Source organism: Capsicum annuum, chromosome 11 (genome assembly GCF_002878395.1).
Source record: "Capsicum annuum cultivar UCD-10X-F1 chromosome 11, UCD10Xv1.1, whole genome shotgun sequence".
NCBI lineage: Eukaryota > Viridiplantae > Streptophyta > Magnoliopsida > Solanales > Solanaceae > Capsicum > Capsicum annuum.
The window spans coordinates 220,355,652-220,375,281 of NC_061121.1; the positions used below are offsets into that span (position 1 = coordinate 220,355,652).

The 19,630-nt window shown below is 35.8% G+C and overlaps 2 protein-coding genes across 7 annotated transcripts; one reads left to right on the top strand and one right to left on the bottom strand.

The window, feature by feature from the left end:
• Positions 1 to 8,060: 8,060 nt before the first annotated feature.
• LOC107847763 (TATA box-binding protein-associated factor RNA polymerase I subunit B) lies at positions 8,061 to 15,336 on the top strand. Of its 6 annotated transcripts, none has more exons than XM_047399238.1 (6): positions 8,061 to 8,217; positions 9,432 to 10,028; positions 11,013 to 11,807; positions 11,953 to 12,089; positions 13,200 to 13,411; positions 14,925 to 15,336. In XM_047399238.1, the coding sequence occupies exons 2-6, from the start codon at positions 9,467 to 9,469 to the stop codon at positions 14,932 to 14,934; spliced, it is 1,716 nt and encodes a 571-aa protein (XP_047255194.1). In that variant the 5' UTR covers positions 8,061 to 8,217; positions 9,432 to 9,466; the 3' UTR covers positions 14,935 to 15,336. The 6 variants fall into 6 exon arrangements, with proteins under 6 accessions (XP_047255194.1, XP_047255195.1, XP_016547723.1 ...); XM_047399239.1 differs by having other exon boundaries at positions 11,956 to 12,089; XM_016692237.2 differs by lacking the exon at positions 14,925 to 15,336 and having other exon boundaries at positions 13,200 to 13,742.
• On the bottom strand, positions 13,999 to 19,372 carry LOC107847764 (3-methyl-2-oxobutanoate hydroxymethyltransferase 1, mitochondrial). The gene is made up of 5 exons (XM_016692242.2): positions 18,803 to 19,372; positions 15,690 to 15,896; positions 15,458 to 15,604; positions 14,782 to 14,835; positions 13,999 to 14,671 (listed from the first exon to the last, which is right to left on the bottom strand). Exons 1-5 carry the CDS (start codon positions 19,226 to 19,228, stop codon positions 14,441 to 14,443), a joined length of 1,065 nt encoding a protein of 354 aa, XP_016547728.1. The 5' UTR covers positions 19,229 to 19,372; the 3' UTR covers positions 13,999 to 14,440.
• Between the last annotated feature and the right edge of the window lie 258 nt (positions 19,373 to 19,630).

Here is a 19,630-nt window from a genome sequence, read left to right on the forward strand (position 1 = left end):
ATATATTATAAAATGATAAACCATCCGTTTATATTTCAAATTGAACAAATATTATTACACATTTATTTTTAATATGTTATACTTCCTCCATTTCAAATTGTTTATCCCAAATTGAGATAACATAGTTATTAAAAAAATAATGATTGATAATATAAATTTATCATTTTATTCCTATTAATTGTGTTATGTTGTTAGTTCAATTGTGTTATCCCTTTTTGCATGAATAAGTAAGATTATAGGATTACTAATGTCTTTGCAATATTTTTCAAGATTTGATAATTCAATACTAGTAATAAGAAGTAATTAATTATTAAAGGTATAATGAAAAAAAAAATTATTTCATCTTAATTAATAAAAAAAGATAAATAAAATGAGAAATTAAATTAAAAAATTTGAGACGGAGTGAGTAGAAATAATGATAAATAAAATGGAATTTGTATAAACAATTGGTGGAGTTTAGGGAAATGTAACAGTGCAAATAAAGGTGAGCTGGTAAAGTTTTTGACTTCATTCTCTTTTACAACATCAAGACAAGAAGAAAGAGGTTTCTATCTTGAAAACAAAAAAAAACAAGACTTAATTATACTTAAAAAAAAATATAAATTGTGGTCCCAAAGCAAGAAAATGTGCAGAGCCATGGAGGGTCATTGATCAGTTACTGCCAAAAATAAAAATTGAAGTAAAAAAGTCCATTTATCTACAATGACAAATTTGACGTAATGGGGTTACTTCCTCTTGATTCACACGCGGAAAAAGAACAGATCCTTGCAATAAAGCATGTATGGGATTCGATAAAAACGTCTTAACTCACTTTTTACTGTTGAATACATTCATGTTTGAACACTTGAATCACAAAATTTTATTGCACACAATTTTATTTTATATTTTTACTTCTCTTATTTTATTTTATATGACATATTTTTCTTTTTAATCGGTATCAAAAGAATAGAATATTTTGTATTTAATAATATTTTAATTTTAAAATAGTCAATTTATTCTTAATGTGAGCCTCAAAGTAACTGATAAAATTGTTATTACGTGAACAGGAGGTTACAGATTCAAACTTTGAAAACAGCATCTAACAGAAATATAAGGTAAGGTAAGATTGCATACAATACACCCTCGTGATGGGATCCTTCCTTAAATCCTTGGAGCTTTAGTGTTACCTTTTTTCTTATCCTTATTGAACTGATTAACATACACTTATTTTAGACCACGAATTTAAAAAGTTTATTTTTTTCTTGAAGTTCATGTCAAGTTAAATTATATCACATAAATTAAGATAAAAAAAATATCACATTTATCTTCATGTGATTTTTTACCTTTTTACCTTATTTGTTTCGCTTTCATGGTCACTGCACTCGGTCGGGTATAGGGATGGAAATAGGGCCCAGAGGTTTTTGTTACTGGACATTGAGAAAATGAAAAGGAAAATATATTGGATTCTATGTAGCTATATGTATACAGGACAAAATTTTTTTTGACTAAACTGATAGCATGCCTATTTAATATAGGGTAAAATTCAGAAATAACATACTTATTCTCTTAATTATGAGTTTTATAGTAACAGTTTCATAATTATATAATATAACAAGTTGTATTTTATATTTTTATAAACTATTGCTACAAAAATATAAATAGATATGATTTTTACTGCACTTATGATCGATATGTATTTTGTATTTTTACAAACTGTTACTACAAAAATACAAATACATACAAATACATATGCTACAAATTATAATTTGATAAAAGTGTTGCTATTTTTTGTATTTAATAGTTAAGTATGCTACTTTATGTATTTTTTCCTTTAATATATATGTAACGTATCAACGTCGTATAAGTAATAATGTACGATAATAATAATAATATATTCAATATATATTCATAAAGTGGGTTTGAAAAATATTAGTATATGTAATCCATATACTCAATGGCGGAGCCAGACTTTTGATTAAGGATGTTCATATTTTTCCTTGGGCAAAGAACTGTTTAAAAAACAAAGAAAATAAAGCACTGTTGCACCTGCCAAGGTGCGAACCCGGGTTGTTGATGTAGAAATGCACACTCTTGACCACTAGACTATGCTTCTCGAGGTTGTCAAGGGTGTGCAACAACATGTATATAACCATAAATAACCTATATACTCGAAAAAAAATTCCGACAAAGGGTGTTCATCTGACCATCCTTCGTTGGCTTTGGCTCCGCCACTGCATATACTATCTTAGTGGTGAGATAAATAGATTGATTCAAGATAAAAACATACTATAAAAGAAATAGTAAAGGAACAAAAATGAAGGGTGTTATGTTCGGACAGAATAAGCAATACCACAAAGTAAAAGAAAACAAGAAGTAGACACATAAATTTACGTGAAAATTCTTGACGAAAAAATCTATGGGCAGAGGCGCAGGAATTCACTATAATGGAGAGGAGTACAATGAGGAGATGAAAGTCTCAATGATGTATTAAAACCATCCAAAATAACCCACTAAATCACACTTATATAATACGTGCGTACAAATAAATTTTAGGCCCAAAAACATACAAACCCTATAAAAAATCACAAACATGGATCGCACCGCGAACTTTTCAAGGTCGGATCAATAGAATTTGGGTCACAAACTCGAACAATCTCCATCTCGACACGAATTCTAATTCAAAACTCAAATCCATTTCGAGAAAACTCTCTACCATTTCTACAAAAGCCCCTAAGGGCACATCTTAACTATTGACACCAACCAAGTCCAAGCAATGCTCAAACTTGACACTTGGTAGTGTCTTGATCATCATATCAGCGGGGTTATCATAGGTACTAACCTTGCTTACCACAATATCACCACGAGCAATAATTTCACGTACAAAATAATATCGAACATCGATGTACTTTGTTCTCTTGTGAAACATCTGATCTTTTGTAAGGAAGATAGCACTCTGATTGTCGCAAAAGATCGTAGTAATCTATAAGTCTTTGCTAAGTTCACCAAACAGACCCTTCAACTAAATAGCTTCCTTGTAAACCTCTATAATAGCCATGTACTATGTCTCAATAATTGTCAAAGCAACTATAGTCTGTGAAGTAGTTTTCCAACTGATAGCACAACCACCAATAGTGAAAACACAGCCTGTAAGGGATCTCCTTTTATCAAGGTCTCCTGCAAAATCAGAATCAACATACCCGATCACTCTATCTCTATTTTGCTCAAACTGTTAATAAAATTCAGCAGATCCATGCAAGTATCTGAAAATCCACTGAACTGTTTTCCAATGTTCTTTATTAGGATTTGTCATGTATCTTTTAACTGCACTGATTGCATACAATAAATCTGGTCGGGAACACACCATCGCGTACATAAGAGACCCAACGATACTAGAGTGTGAAAATCGAGACATATAGTCACGTTCATCATCTATCTTTGGAGATAACGTGGCCGAAGTTTGAAATGAGCTGTCAATGGAGTGCTGACAGGTTTGGCATTTTGCATATTGAACCTGTGAAGCACTTTCTCAATATACTTTTTCTGACTCAAGTATAGCTTGCACTTCTCTCTATCCCTAAGAATTTCCATGCCAAGGATCTTCTTTGCTGCTCCTAGATCCTTCATCTCAAACTCCTTACCGAGCTGGGCTTTGACTTTTATTATCTCTCTCGTATTCTTTGCAACTATCAAAATATCATCAACATATAAGAGAAGATACACGAACAAACCATTACTTACCTCGTTGAAATAGACACAACTATCATAACTATTCATCCTAAATATATGAGAAGTCATAAAAGAGTCAAACCTATTATACCACTATCTGGGCAACCGTTTGAAGCCATAAAGAGAATTTTTCAGCAAGCATACATAACCCTCCTTTCCCGAGACTACAAAACCATCTGGTTGTTGCATATAGATGTTCTCCTCAATTTCTACATGTAAGAATGCAGTTTTGACATCCAACTGTTCAAGCTCAAGATTGTGCATGGCCACAATACCAAGTAAGTCTCGAATCGAACTATTCTTTACAGCTGGAGAAAACACATCTATGAAGTCAACACCTGGAACTTGACTGTAACCTTTAGTAACTAGTCTTGTTTTGTACCTAGCAACTTCAACTCCCGATGTTCCTTCTTTATTTTTAAATACCTACTTGCAACAAACAACTTTCTTATCTTTAGGCAATCTCACCAAATTTTATATGTCATTCTTATGAAGTGATTCCATTTCCTCTTGCATAGCAATCATCCATCGAGCAGAATGATCACAACTAACTGCCTTGTCTCTGAGTAAGAAAAAGGTTCTTCACCAGAATCAATACCTTCTCCTACATTCAATGCATAAGCAACCAATTCAGCTTCACCATATTTCTGAGGAGGTCTAATATATCTCCTAGGCTTGTCTTTAGCACTAGAATATTATGGCGCCACTGCTAGTGAAGCAAAAATTGTATCACTCTGTATCTCTGGGCTAGACTGAGAAGTAGGCACTGGTGTGGACTCTGCTCAAATTTGCAATTCAATGCTGGTGCTTGACTTTTATTGATTCATGTCACTAGGCTCATTTGAGGGAGAAACACTAGATTCTTTAAAGGAGAAAGCACGAAGCATGACAGTTTCATCAAACATAACATCCTTGCTAATTACAACTTTTTTGTTTTCTGGACACCAAAGCTTATATCCTTTAACACCAGACTTATAACTCATAAATAAGTACTTGACAGATCTAGGTTTCAACTTACCATTATCAACATGAGCATAAGCAGGACATCCAAATATCTTCAAATCAGAGTTACTGGTAGGAGTACCGGACCATACCTCTTGTAGAGACCTTTTATCAATTGCGATTGAAGAAGAGCGATTAATAAGAAGACAATTTGTGAAATTAGAGAGCATACAACGAACCTTCTTTATTAGAGTCCTATTCATTCGTTCGGCTACACCATTTGACTGCGAAGTATGACGAACTGTTAAGTGCCTCACGATTCCTTCTGACTTGCACAGAAACAATTCATTAGAACAAAACTCTAAACCTTTATCAGTCTAAAGGTGTTTTACCTATTTCTCTGTTTGCTTTTTAATCATAGTCTTCCACTCGTTAAAAGTAGGCAACACGTTATTCTTTTGCTTCAAGAAGAACATCCAAACTTTTTTGAAATAGTCATTAATAATAGTCAACATGTAATTAACACCTCCTCTAGAAGGTACTCTAGAAGGACCCCAGAGATTAAAATAAATGTAATCAAGTATGCCTTTAGTTCAGTGGATGCCTTTAGTGAATCTGACTTTCTTTTGCTTCTCAAAAATGCAGTGCTCATAAAACTCCAATTTGATAATACTTTGGCCATCAAGAAGTTCTCTTCTACTTAGTTCGGTCATCCCGTTTTCACTCATATATCCCAAACGCATATGCCAAAATTTAGCAATATCACTATCTGATAGAGAGGAAGCAGAAATAACTACATCACCTGTAACCGTAGAGCCTTGCAAGACGTACAAATTAGCATTCTTTTTCTGTACCTTTATCACAACAAGAGCACATTTACTAACCTTCAGGACTCCACCTTCACCAGTGTACTTATATCCATTCGAATCAAGGGTACTCAAGGAAATAAGATTTTTCTTCAGGTCTGGGACATACCGCACATCACCAAGTGTCCTCACAACTCCATCAAATATCTTGATCCTGATTGTTCCAATACCATCTATCTTACAAAGTGTGTTATTTCACATCAACACAACACCTTTAGAGATCGTTTCAGATGTTGTAAACCAATTCTGATTGCAACACATATGAAATGTCCAAGCTGAATCAAGAATTCAATCCTTACAGGGGTTGGAGTTACCATCATAAACTACCAAGAGTTCTCCATCACTACCACCATCTTCAACAAAACTGGCTTCACCGGGCTTCTCTGATTATTTTTCGTTCTGGTTTTCTGCTTTTTTTTTATTTTTATTCTGTAACTCATAACACTCAGATTTGATATGGCCTTACAGGTTTTTTTTGTTTCTAGATTTTGACCTATTCCTATCATCACCTCCAGATTTTCTCTCACGAGTCCTTCTTCGAACAATGAGACCATCTCCTTGAGTAACCGACCCATTCATAAGATGTTTTATCTTCTCCTTATAGAACAACATATCATATATTTCATCTAGGGTTAGGTTATCACGACTATACAAAATCATATTCCTAAAGGTTGAATATGATGCAGGCAGCGAACACAGCAAAATCAAACCTAGATCTTCCTCATCATACTTAACCTCCAACGTCTCTAAGTCAAAAACAATTTCCTTAAATAAAGTTAGGTGATCCTCCAAAGACGCACCCTCAGACATGCGATGGGAATAAATTCGTTGTTCGAGATGCAACCTACTAGTTAGGATCTTTGTCATACACAATGATTTCAGTTTTAACCACAATGCAACGACAGTGGTCTCCTTCAAAACATCCCATAAAATCTGATTGTATAAATGAAGGTGGATCTGAGCTAGAGCTTTTCGATCCTTACGTTGTTTATCCTCCTGTGTCCACGATAAGGACATCTTATAAAACCCTAATAGATCATCGTCTAAATCCATCCACGCAAGCACAACCCGCATCTTGACCTGCCATAACAAAAATCTGGTGGTGCGGTCCAATAACGGAATATCATACTTCATGGTTGACATCCCCGAGAAAACAATCGCTCTGATACCAGTTTGTTATATATTCGGACAGAATAAGCAATACCACAAAGCAAAAGAAAATAAGAAGAAGATACACAGATTTAGTGGAAACCCTTGACGGGAAAACCATGAGCAAAGGCGGAGGAATTCACTATAATAGAGAGGAGTACAATAAGGAGACGAAAATCCCAATGATGTATTAAAATCATCCAAAACAACCCACTAAATCAAACTTATATAATATGTGTGTACAAATAAATCACGAAAAATCACAAATATAGATTGCACTACGAAATTTTCAGGGCCAAATCAACAGAATTTGGGTCACAAACTCTAACAAAGTGAAACCTTGGACTAATTGGTAAAATTATTGTTGTGTGATAAGGAAGTCTCGAGTTTAAGCTTTGAAAACATCTTTGACAAAAATGTAATAATAGATTCTTGTGGTCGGATCCTTCCTCAAATCATACGCATAACAAGAGTTTTAGTGCTCGGGTTGCGCCCCTTTAGTAAAGAAATAAGAAACAATAAGTATTAACACATCGAATAATAACATAAATAAGACTATCACCAAGTAATACGACAAACGATAACATACTCCGAATAAATAGTGATGTAATAAATCGATATTTGAATAATAATGTATAATCTCATATATACACTGTATTTATATATTGAAGCAGTTTATCTTTCTCAACAAATTGATTTTTTTTTTTACCTAGACAAGTTCAAATCTCCTCTAAACAATCTCAAATTTTAAATACGAGTTTTTTTCGATGTCTCGAGCCTTTTAATATATCATTCACTCAAAATTTGTTTTTCAAAAATCTGGGATGACAAAAAGGCGAGAAAATGTTGCAATAAAAAGTTGGGAAAAGGGTCAAAAATATCCCTCTACATTGATAAATTGGCTAAATTTATCCCTCATTCTACTATTAGGCCAACTATACCCTTGTTGTTATACTATAAGAATAAATATATTCATGTCATTAGTAAAGTTATAAAAAAATATTTCTTTTTTAACACTTGTTCTAGGTGAGAGCCACATGACGTGAAATTTGAGTCAGGTGGACGCCACATGACATGCCAGCTCAGCATCAGAATTTCTTTTTCCTTTTTCATTTTAAACTTTTTGCTTTAAACTTTTTTTAGATTTTCTCTTTTACTTTGCCGTAATGAAAAGATATTAAAAAGAGAGATATTTTTGATAACTAAACTAATGACACAGGTCTATTTGACCTTATAGTCATTTTTGTAGTTTACCCGGAAACAATGGGCCTGATTTTTCCTAAGAGGCCCGAGTGTGACAATTGCAGCCCATAGTCTACTTCTGCTTCCACACTCGGCCCACTTCCCAATTCAGCTCGCTCGCCGATCATCTTAATTTTTGTAATTTGATCATTATTATTACTATTATTTTTTTTAATAATCATAGTGTTCGTACAAACTTTTATCTTATCTGCCTAAATTAGTCCACGGTATAAGCAGTTAATTCTGTCCGATCAAACACTCTGACAAATCGCCTGGTGTTTGTATTTTTTTTTTCTTGTTGAGCTGGGACAAGGTATGTGTATGTTGTTGTTTTTGCTGTAATTTTTATTATATTTGTGCAGTATTCTGTATTCCTATTGCATAGATTATTATACTTAAGATCCTGTCACTGTGTACCCTCTATAACTAAGTAGCCTTTTTGTGAAATTAACATAGTTTGAGCAATCATAAATTTGTCTCTATGGTTCGAGTTGTGAAATCAACACGGATGCTTGCGTTAGGGTAGGTTGCCTACACCTTGCTAAACGCGGGATGTGTCAGGCTTTTATGTGAACAATGTCAATTTAATGTAACAATTGGTTTGTAACTAGGTTTTGGTCTGGATTCCCATGTTGTTATTTGCTTTATACTCTGTCTGTTTCAATTTATCTGTCTTACTTTTCTTTTCGGTCTGTTTAAAAAGAATGTCTTTTTTACTTTCTTGGGCAACTCTTTAGTTTCAACTGGCCACGTTACATGTTTAAGACCATAGGATTAAAGGGTCCTTTGTTACATTTTACATATCTTTAGTTTAAAATCATATTCTTGTCTAATCCTCCTTAATGTATGAAAAATATTGTTGAAGTTAGGTTACAATTTTTTGGAATTTTCTATTTTTCTTTGCTGTTGGAAGTGTAAAGTTGATAATCCAAGTATTCCATCTGTTATGGGTGTATGGCATTGGAAACTCAATGGTGAACAATGATATAGCTTCATTAAGGAAAATAAAGATAGAGGTAGCAGAACTGAGAATGCATATTAAATGTCTCTTTCTGGTCTTATTGTGAGCCGCGGGTCTATCGGAAACAACCTCTCTACTTCATCTGTGTTTGAGTTAGTGATATGGACTGTGTACACTTTACCCTCCCTAGACACCACTTTGTGGGATTACGTTGGGTATGTTGTTGTAGGTCAAACTGTCGTCTTTTAGAAAAAAATGATTGGAGCGTGGGTAAGAATTGACTTCCTTGACAGAGAGTGCTCGTGTCTTAAGCAAGATCGAATTTTAATGTATTAAATTTTAGAGACAAACACTAGGTGTTTTCTTCCCATCTGTTCTAGCCTTGGTGGACAAAGTTACCTGGTACCTGTTGCTGGGGAAGGTGGCAGGTATTCCGTGGATTTAGTCTAGGTGCGCGCAAGCTGGCCCGGACACCATGGTTATCGAAAAAATAAAAAATAAAAATTTTTAACCTCCTTGATTTGACCTGGTGTTGTTTGACTAAATTTGTGGTGCATTTTGTGCAGAGGGATTCTGTCAATGACCCATACAACTAATTAGAATGACAGAGAAGATTCGAAGGTGCTGCGAGGTTTGTGGCAATATATCCTTTGTTGATGGGGGTGATGGATTCTTCTACTGCACTCGTTGCGGTTCTCAAGCGAATGACATCATTGACACCGGTGTTGATGATGATGACCTATTCAATGTAGACGGGGGAATATATTCTGCTAGCCAGCGTCGTCAATATAGTCAGGTCCCTAAACCTGAAACCATATCTCAGGTACAACTCTCCCAGCATTTAGAGACTTTGAAAACCTTCGATGACTATGATGAGCGTAATGTAGATGATGGAGTTGGGCCTGCTGAGCCTAGTGATTTTGGATCATCTCAAATTTCTTTGACTTATACAGACTATTATTCAGAGATCCGGTTGAGGTATGTTATGGGAGTACAAGTTATGATTCAAATGCAGTGCAAGGCTCTGGTGGAGAAATTTAACGTAAGTCCTCTGATTGTTGGGCTTGCCGGGCCAATTTGGTTGAGACTCTTGGCACATGAAAAGGTGTTGAGTGATGAGTGGGCAGACAATGCCATCAATGAATCAGAGTCTCAAACTCAAGGTATCATTTTGATCTAAGTTACTCGGACTCTTCACTTTCGGTGCCGCACCCGTGTTGACACGACATGGGTGTGGGTGTGGGATCCGTACCTGATCTGGTCAATCGATTTTGGATACTTTGACCAAAATCGATTGGAAAAGTCCGGACGGATTTAAGAAATTTTGTAATCAAAACAAAAGCTAAGGTGAAACTGAAGAAAATGGAATACCTTGTATATAGAAATTTCTATGTAATTGGTTTTCTTTTTATCTCCTTCCAAGATTTTCTTCAACAATATTTTCTCCTCAAGTTTTTCATATGATATCTCATAATTTTTGTTTTATAACTCTGTTTTTAGATATTTAAATTATTTTTTGCCGAATCCCCGCACCCGTATCCATCCCTAGATCCATATCCCCAAATCTTTAAATGGAGACTGTGAAGGATCCGACCTCTAGATCCGTACCCGTATCGGACACTCGCACCCGAGTCCGAGCAACTTAGATTTATCACCTTTATACACAAGGATTGGAATCAGGATAATTTCCTGTTCTTGTTTCTCTATGATTTGTTAACAATCATTAGTTTATCATAAAAGCTGAAGATTATCAATTAATTTTAGCCTAAGGTTGCACGTTTGACTAATTAGTCTTTATGCTTGTTGTCACTTGCATTATTTTGAAGGACAACTTGTAAAGTGCGACTAGTAATTCAGAATAACTACCTGGTTCTCAATGGGTAATCTTTTGTAACGAGAAGGAAATGTTCTTCTGGGGTGTTGGTCCTTTGCTTTCGATTTAATTTCTATAGCATGGAGGAACAAGATGTTCTGTCCTCTCTTGTCTTCGGTTCATGATAGGTGGCTATGTGGGCTCATTAAGTTTCCTATATGTCTTTAGCGAGAGAAATCAGTTGGATGTTAAACTCTATAATATTCTACAGGTTGAATTTCCTTCCTGTACTCACCTTTCCCTTTTAAAACCCTAATTGTGGTATTTATGTCAGGGGAAATTAAACTTTCACAGCCTACTGGCAGCAATAAAACAGAACCTCATAATTTACTTGGAAAACGGGCAGTAACCATATGGCATAGATCTTTGAGCAACATGATTCCATTACCTTGTTCTCTGGCTATCTCTTTTCTTGTCTGTCACGTGGCAAGGGAAGCAATCTTGCCAACAGACATATTGAAGTGGGCGTTAGAAGGAAAGCTCCCATATTTTGCTGCTTTCCTTGAAATAGAGAAGCAGCTGGGACCTCCTCCAAGGTCCTGCCCTATCAGTACCAGTCGTATGTTCAGGCCTATCAGAACTATCACCTTGCAAAAGTTAGAGTCCCTTGCTGCCTTCATCGCCAGGAAAATAGGCTTGGAATTGCCTTCAGTGAACTTCCATGCTATAGCTTCCCGTTATCTCAAGCATTTATCGCTTCCTGTTGAGAAAATTCTTCCTCAGGCATTCCAAGTGTATGAGTGGTCTATGCCTCCGGAGTTGTATTTATCAGATAGTGACATCAGACTGCCTTCTCGTGTTTGCGTGATGTCTATACTGATTGTGACAATGAGGATTCTTTATGACCTAAATGGCGGAAAGTGGGAATTGATTTCATCTTGTTCCAGTAATTTAGAGTCTGCTGTTGAGAAGGGAGCTGGAGAATGCGGTGCTATTGCTGAGGACGACTCTGCTTCTTGTGATTCAGATTCTCATGGCAGTACATCAGATATGAGTAAATCTAATTTTGATGCTTTGAAACTCTTGAAGATTCTTGAAGAAAAATACACTGAGCTCAGTGTTACATATGGTAATTGCAAGGCATTACATTGATTTTTGGATACATGTTGATAGCATGGGGTTAAATAAGTTGCACCACTTGTGACTTGTTTGAACTTTGACTTATGCTTTCTTTTTCTTGTTGCTTGTTTGAGTTATGTTTCTTTCTTGTTTAGCAGATTTTTCAAAAGATTTACAATCATATCTTCTGTACTGCAAAGATGTGGTTTTCGCTGGACTAGAACCTGCTTATGACGATCTTGAAGAAGAAAGGATAATAGAAGATCTATGGGACTTCTATCAAAGCCATAAGGTATTCTACTTTCCCGTGAATAAGATTTGATTTATATGATCTTGTGCCCACATCCGTAAAAACTCGTCAATATGAGATAGGATGGTTGTAACTATCAACAACCTTCAAAAATCAGCATGTCTTACGTTACTGGTATGTCTGCCTAGATGAAGTTAATTCAACTATGTTGGACACCTTTGATAACATGGAGAACCAGGTGGAAATCTATATACTATTTGCTTTCACAGCTAGTCCATTTTTTCTCAGCTGTTTCTTGTTCACAGTTGAAATGTTGTTGTGCTCTAGTCCTGTCCTATGTTACATCTCATAATAGTTTGAATGTTATGATTGTTGGCGGAGGATGGTTCATTATTTGCTTATTTAGAAAGAACCTACCAAACTGAAGACTCAACCTGGGACCATCTAGAAGTGTGCATAGATTCTCCCTCTGAGCCTATAGGGAGAGTCAATGAGTTTCACTAACAATTTAGGATCATCTAGAAAAGGTAAGGATTGTATTTTATCCTCAAAACATCTATGGTTTCTCTCAGGCCCAACAGTCCAAAAGATGCACAAAGGAATGATATTCCATTTCTTTGACGCACATGACTCTTTTACGGAGTCTGCTCCCACAGGTGCTTGAGCGACAACTACCTTGTGTCCCAACCTTCTCGACCTTCTTTGGCAAGAATAAGGAAGATGCCTCTAGAACGTTGCCGATTCTTTTCTTTTTGTGGCTTTTCTCCCATGCTTTTTTTTTGTCAACAGCCAACTGACCCATTTTTACGACAAGTCTTTCCCTGCTCCTAGTGACTTTGGCGTTACCAGCTGTTTTAAAGTGTCCTTTACCTTTCCAGGCATCACCTACATAATCCCAAATAGATTGAAATCAATGCTGAGATATTGAGTTAACACTAAGCAACCTAAATATGGAGTTTTGCTGAGGTAACATAATTTGTAATTGGTACTTTTATTAAAAAAGCACTGCCTGCATCACTATCATTCTCCCCGTCTACCGTCTGCTATGTTGAGCTGTCACCTACTTTTCTTAGTTCTTTTTTCATGGGGGTTCCTATACTCTACTCTTTGTTTAATATCTAATAGCTGAATTATATTTCTTTTTGACATAAGGCTAAAGCATCAGAAGATGGGAAAACAGACTGCGGCCGAACACCAAAAGAAGGTAAGAAGTTTAGGGATGATGGTGGTTCAAACACAGCTAATCACTCGCAATGCGTGTTAGGGGAAACAGCGTTGGGACAGCTGAAAGCAGATATGGGAGAGAATCGATTTGTTTATATACCACCGAGGAAAAATGTGAAGAAGAAAGACGGTTACATCAGGTACGCTAGAAAGAAAGACGGGGCTTATCACTACGCTGTGCATGCTGATTATTACATATTACTTAGATCTTGTGCTAAGGTTGCACAAGTTGATGTTAGAACTATGCATGTTGGAGTATTGGCATTTGAGAAAAGATTGGAAATGCTAGAAAGTAGAATAAAATTTTGCTTAGGTAAGAGAATTCCTGATGATTTTTGTGACTTTTGTCGCGATGAGTAAAGAAATTCATCATATTTAGCTGTCTGTCTTCGCGGAAGATTTGGTTTTGTAGTCCATTACAGATGTTATTTGCCCTCAGGAGATCTTTATAGAAGCATTTTCTTTTATTTAGATTGTAAACTCACGCGTTGTGCTCTTACCATTAGACCAAATCCTTGAGGCATGTCATCTGTGGGACGAGAGCCACTCTAGTAGAGCATCTCAAATAGAATATCCTCAGGTCTGAGCTCTAAATATGAAGTCGCCTTTAGGGAGCACTTTATCTCCCAATGTGGGCCTTTTCACTATCAGGCTCCAATGTAAGTACCGACTTTTGGAGGCAAGCAAAAAAGTAGTAGAAAATCCAGTATCTACTACAAAGAAATAATTTGTATAATGTAATCATCTATTAACAGCATTATAACCAAGACATTTCACCTCAAAATAAAATTTGTCAAATGGATTTACACATTCCACCTCAAATACACTCCAGACTGACTGCTCTTGCAAAATTGCATACTATAAAGCACCTTTTTTTTGAAGTTTCTTCCTAAGATAAATATAGAAATTGTGTTGCTACCATCACCAACTTCTTTTGGCCTACACTACAAGGAACTCTTTATAATCTTATTTCTAATTTTGCATTTATAATTTTAATCGATAAAACGAATGTCTCTTCTCTTGGCACGGAAACACCTTAACTCTCCTCTTCCCACTTGCGCGAGGTGGCTAGGCATAGCGTACTATAATTCAGAAGGTATACTAAAAATAGCACTTGTTGGCTCCAAGCATGTGGAAAATTTGCTGGTCTTCTCGATCAGGCGGGCAAATTAGCTTGTCTGAATCTTTTCAGCGGCAGCAGCTGCTGCTAAAGCTGCATCGCTGAAGCCCAACTTCTGTAACTCGTTTAAGAAACCATCCATATCGGCTGCACCAATCTTATATGGGCTGTGAGCAGCGCCGGGAAATGAACCATTAGTTACTTCTTCCTTGTATTCCAAAAGAGCTTTGTTGATAACATCTCCAACATTTCCAAACTGCTTACAGAACTTAGGAGTAACCTGTGAAAAGGTTTAGGCAGTTCTTGATTGGTTCATCGAATATAGTTCTAACAGATAGCACTACAAGAGTACGAAAGAATTCACTTCGGAGTAGACTTAGTTGTACTAACCTTGGCATGGTGGGGGTGTTGCATCATCCCAAGAAGATCGTGATAAACTAGCACCTGCATTATTACTGTCAATCATCACAAATGATTGTTGTACTGCTGGAAAGTAAACGACACTGACAAAAGCATGCTAATATCATTGACAGGACAAAGTAGGAATGTCATCCTATCCATAAGTGGCTTCTAATTATGACCACATGAGTTGAAGAATCATACTATTGTTATGAGAGATGAAATGAAGAAGCAATGTCATTCTCGGTAGATCACTCATCACCGCAAGTGAGACAAACAGGTATAGCACAACTACTTCCAGTGGTCCACCAGACAATTTATCCAACAGCTTTGTGATATAAACTAAATGGTTTTGCAAAGATCTCTTTCCTTTCGTTGTACTAGAACTTTGGTTTTACTTAGTGAGGAACCGTTTCACTAGGTGTCGTGTACTACTACTGTCCACGAATCTATTTTGAGTTGTCCCAAAATTGGTATACTTTCCTAGAAGGGAACTTCAGTACTACTTCAATATTTAAAATTCTTGATAATTAGTTTCTTTTTCAATATAGAAAGAGTGCTGCGGAACTTGCCTTTTCACTTGAAAAAAGTCCAAATTATACCATAAAATAACTTTATCTACGCTCTTGCTACATTTTCATATAAATATAATAAAACTTCGACCAACCTGACCACTGCAGAAAGGTCCAGCGCCAATTCCAATAGTGGGGATCTGAAGAGCAGACGTTGCTGCTGCAGCCACAGGTGCAGGCACACATTCCAAAACAACAGAAAAACACCCTGCTTCCTGCAAGGCCATAGCAGTTTCCACAACCTGCGAAATTCATAAAAAACAAGTATAAAATGCATGCCTTAATCGTATGAGTGATGTGTACCGTATCAGCTTTTATAAGGTATACCTTGACTGCACTATCAATGTTTCTGCCTTGAGGCCTAAATCCACCAAGAACACTGATGGCCTGAGGAGTTAATCCCACATGCCCTATTACAGCAATACCTGCTTCAACAATAGCTTTAGCTGCCGTAATTCTTGATGGCGCCCCACCTTCCAACTTAATCGCGTCCATTCCTCCTTCCTTTAGAACTCTTACAGCTGTATCAACTGCCTGCTCATTATACAACATCACCAACTCATTCACATTCCGTTGAAACTTGTCAATAAAAGAGCCCCTTACCCGAATATGAAGAGGCAACATATAATTGATTGATGTAAGACCAATTAGCAATGTCCTCAGACATTTGAATAAGGCGGATAAAGCACTACCTTCAAAAGTTCATTTTCAGCGGCTGTGTTTTCATGCAGTTTCTCAACTTAGACAAATCCTTCACCTCCTAAATAGAAGTACTTAAAGTTTCATCTTTTAACATATAATCTGCTTTGCTTTAATTTCTAGTGATATGTTCCACAAAGCAAAATTTTGTCAACAGCAGTTAAACGAAGAATGAATCATTCAAGAAGTATCAATGTTCCTTCAATGCAATTAGAGCCAGTGAATAATCCTACTAGCAGAATTTTGGATTCAAAAACTAGCAATTTCACTTCCTCAAGAAGCAACTGACAAAAAGACTAAACAAGAACATAATTGAATTGAGCTACAAATGAATACTTTGAACACTATAATCAGAAGTTCAAAAGAACTGTTTTCAGGTTCCCGTTTATTCACTGGATTATCACATTAAACCAACTGAATTACATCACAGATGATAAAGGCATAAAAATCAATAAAAACATCAATTCTGGAACAATTTAGCTGGAAATGATCACCTAATAAGCACAAGATTCATTATAGCCAAAAGAATCATATTCATTCTCCATTTTTTCGTTCTTTATCCAATTTCTCACCACTCCCAATAAGTAACAGCGTAAATCACAGACGCGAGAAATTACATTATACTCCAACACAAATAACAACGGCATAGTAAAGCTCAACCAAAATTTCAATTCATGGAACATTGAGCAACAAATCATCACTTAATTAGAACTCAACACCTAACAACTGAAAGAACTCGTTTTCTCCTTATTTTCTTTGTTCTTTATCCTATTCCTCACCACTTCAAACAAACCACAATGATACCATAAAAGCATAAAAAGCAGTCTAGCAACAATTCTCATTTAAAATTGAACAACAAATGATTCCTTGTTGAATTTAACTCAAATATACATTGACCACCTAAATTTCACATTATACTTGCAGTTTAATCTATGAAATCAGATTATTTACTCTGTTTCATGTCGCCATATAAGGTTTTGCTATGAATACTAGCACACTATCTATGATTGTAGCCATAACAGCGGGGCCAGGATTTTCACTAAGGTTAATCAAAATATAAAGAAATACATATATGAAGACAAGAGAATTCAGCATCTACTATACAACAACAAACTACATCCCAGTTCAAAACAAGTTAATGGTGGCTATTTGAATCTTCACCTCTTCATTTAAGCTCATTTTATATCCTCATCATACAATATACAACAACAACAACATATCCGGTGTAATTCCATAGTGGGGTCTGGGTAGATTAGGATGTACTCTAGCCTTACCCCTATGTAATGCAGGGTAGATAAATGCGCATTTTTGCCATTATTTATGCAGCGCAACATTTTTCGATGAAGGAGATTTAGATTAACCCCCGCCATATCAGCTCCACCTGGGGATGGAAATTGAGGCAAGGGTGGGGCAGGGCAAAGGTCTAATTGGGCAGGACAGAGTGGGTCAAAGCTTACAATTTTAAGATTATAAATGGTACATCCCTAATATATGATAAATTAACGTTCAAACTACCTATCATATTAAAGGTCTACAAGTCTAGTTTCCATAAAAACAAATCGCTCATCAATTTGATTACTACATCAAAAGTTAATACACGGAGGATCAAAATCTTAACGGATCAAGACTTGCACAGAAAATTACTACTTACTGAACTGTTACCTGCTTAATACTAGACGTAAGTGCCAACAGGCAAATAAATCACCAACAAGAAGAGGTCTTTTAGCACCTCTAGCAACAGCTCTACAATGAACAAGCATTTCATCAATAAAAATAGGCAAAGTAGTATCATGTCCATGAACAACCATAGATGCTGAGTCACCCACAAGACATCTATCAATCCCAGCCATATCAATATGTACAGCTGATGGATAATCATAACCTGTCACCATTGTTATTGGTTCACCTTTCATATACTTTTGCCTTAGCGTTGTTAATATCACCCTTTGATTTGGGTTCTGGGGTTTTGGTCCACCATATACTGTGTTCTACAGAACATTGCTCAAGAAACACAATTTTGTATAATGGGTATGCGTAGTTTTATCTTGAGCCAGGGTCTATCGGAAACAACCTCTCTACTTCTTCGGAGGTAGTGGTATAGTTTGCGTACATTTTATCCTCCCCAGACCCCACTTGGTGGGAATACACTGGGTTTGTTGTTGTTGTTGTTGTTGTTGAGTATGCGTAGTTTTTCACAATGAAGATGAAATCGCGCTTGGAATTGAAGGAAAAGACACCATTTTGAATAAAGGGTATGTTTCAGACGAGCAATGGATCGATCGACATACATATATGTATACACAGACACCTCATCATGTTAAAGATACATAAAAAATGACACACACACCATATCATGTTATAGATACATAAAAAATATGACACACACACCTCATCATGTTATAGATACATACAAAATATGGTAGTCAATGTACAAGCAACAACAAAAAATACCAGAAAATGAAGGACAAGAAACAGCCATAGCAATACTACAACTACCAGAAGCTACATACTAACCTTTTACCCTAATCCGCGTCCTCCACAACTACTGTGCCAATTTAAAATCATACAAACAAATTTAAACAGACATATTTAAGACCACAAGATTAACCAATATTTTGATAGATGCTACATATATTTAGTTTAAAACCACAAGATTCCAAAATCTTTTTTACTTTTTTAAACTCCGTGCCAAGTCAAAACCAGACAAACAAATTAAAACAAACGGGGTATCAAACTGTTACCTGTTTAGTACTAGACTCATAAGTACCAAAAGGCAAATCACCAACAAGAAGAGGTCTCTTAGCACCTCTAGCAACAGCTCTACAATGAACAAGCATTTCATCAATAGTAATAGGCAAAGTAGTATCATGTCCATGAACAACCATAGATGCTGAATCACCCACAAGACATATATCAATTCCAGCCATATCAATATGTACAGCAGATGGATAATCATAACCTGTCACCATTGTTATTGGTTCACCTTTCTTATACTTTTGCCTTAGCGTTGTTAGTGTTACTCTTTGATTTGGGTTCTGGGGTTTTGGTCCACCATATACTGTGTTCTCTGGTACATTGCTCAAGAACCTCAATTTGCTATAATGGGTATTTGGAGTTTTTCTTAAAGAAGATGAAATGATTCTTGAAATTGATGGAAAATATACCATTTTGAATAAAGGGTATGTTTCAGATAATCAAGAATGATGGTGTGTGTGTAAATATATATGAAAAAAATAAAAATAAAATACTAAAGCCGCCGTCTTTGCGCCAATCAAAATGACTGAGAATTTCGGAAATTTCGAGACAAGTTCTTAGGTCTCTCCACAAATGCAATATAAATAGGTACTTTTTTTTATTTTAAAATAATTAAATTATTGAAATATGCTACCTATCTTAACAAAAAAGACAGAGATATAAATTTATCTGTTATAAATGTATTTACATTATAATAAATGTCTATCAAAATCTAATAAGATCTAATTGATATCTATCTGGATTTGAAGTATCTGTCTTTTAGTCAAAAATAGAGGGATTTTGTTCAATGTATTCTCAATCCTCAAGAATATCCA

Bases quoted from the DNA above. Each gene is read 5' to 3' on its own strand.
- LOC107847763 (XM_016692237.2), top strand. From the start codon at position 9,467: ATGACAGAGAAGATTCGAAGGTGCTGCGAGGTTTGTGGCAATATATCC. The intron at 10,029-11,012 runs GTATCATTTTGA...TATTTATGTCAG, and splicing joins ATCAGAGTCTCAAACTCAAG to GGGAAATTAAACTTTCACAG. The intron at 12,090-13,199 runs GTATTCTACTTT...TTTTGACATAAG, and splicing joins ACTTCTATCAAAGCCATAAG to GCTAAAGCATCAGAAGATGG.
- LOC107847764 (XM_016692242.2), bottom strand. From the start codon at position 19,228: ATGGTATATTTTCCATCAATTTCAAGAATCATTTCATCTTCTTTAAGA. The intron at 15,605-15,689 runs GTATACCTTATA...TGAATTTCGCAG, and splicing joins ACATTGATAGTGCAGTCAAG to GTTGTGGAAACTGCTATGGC. The intron at 14,836-15,457 runs GTTGGTCGAAGT...GTAATAATGCAG, and splicing joins GACCTTTCTGCAGTGGTCAG to GTGCTAGTTTATCACGATCT.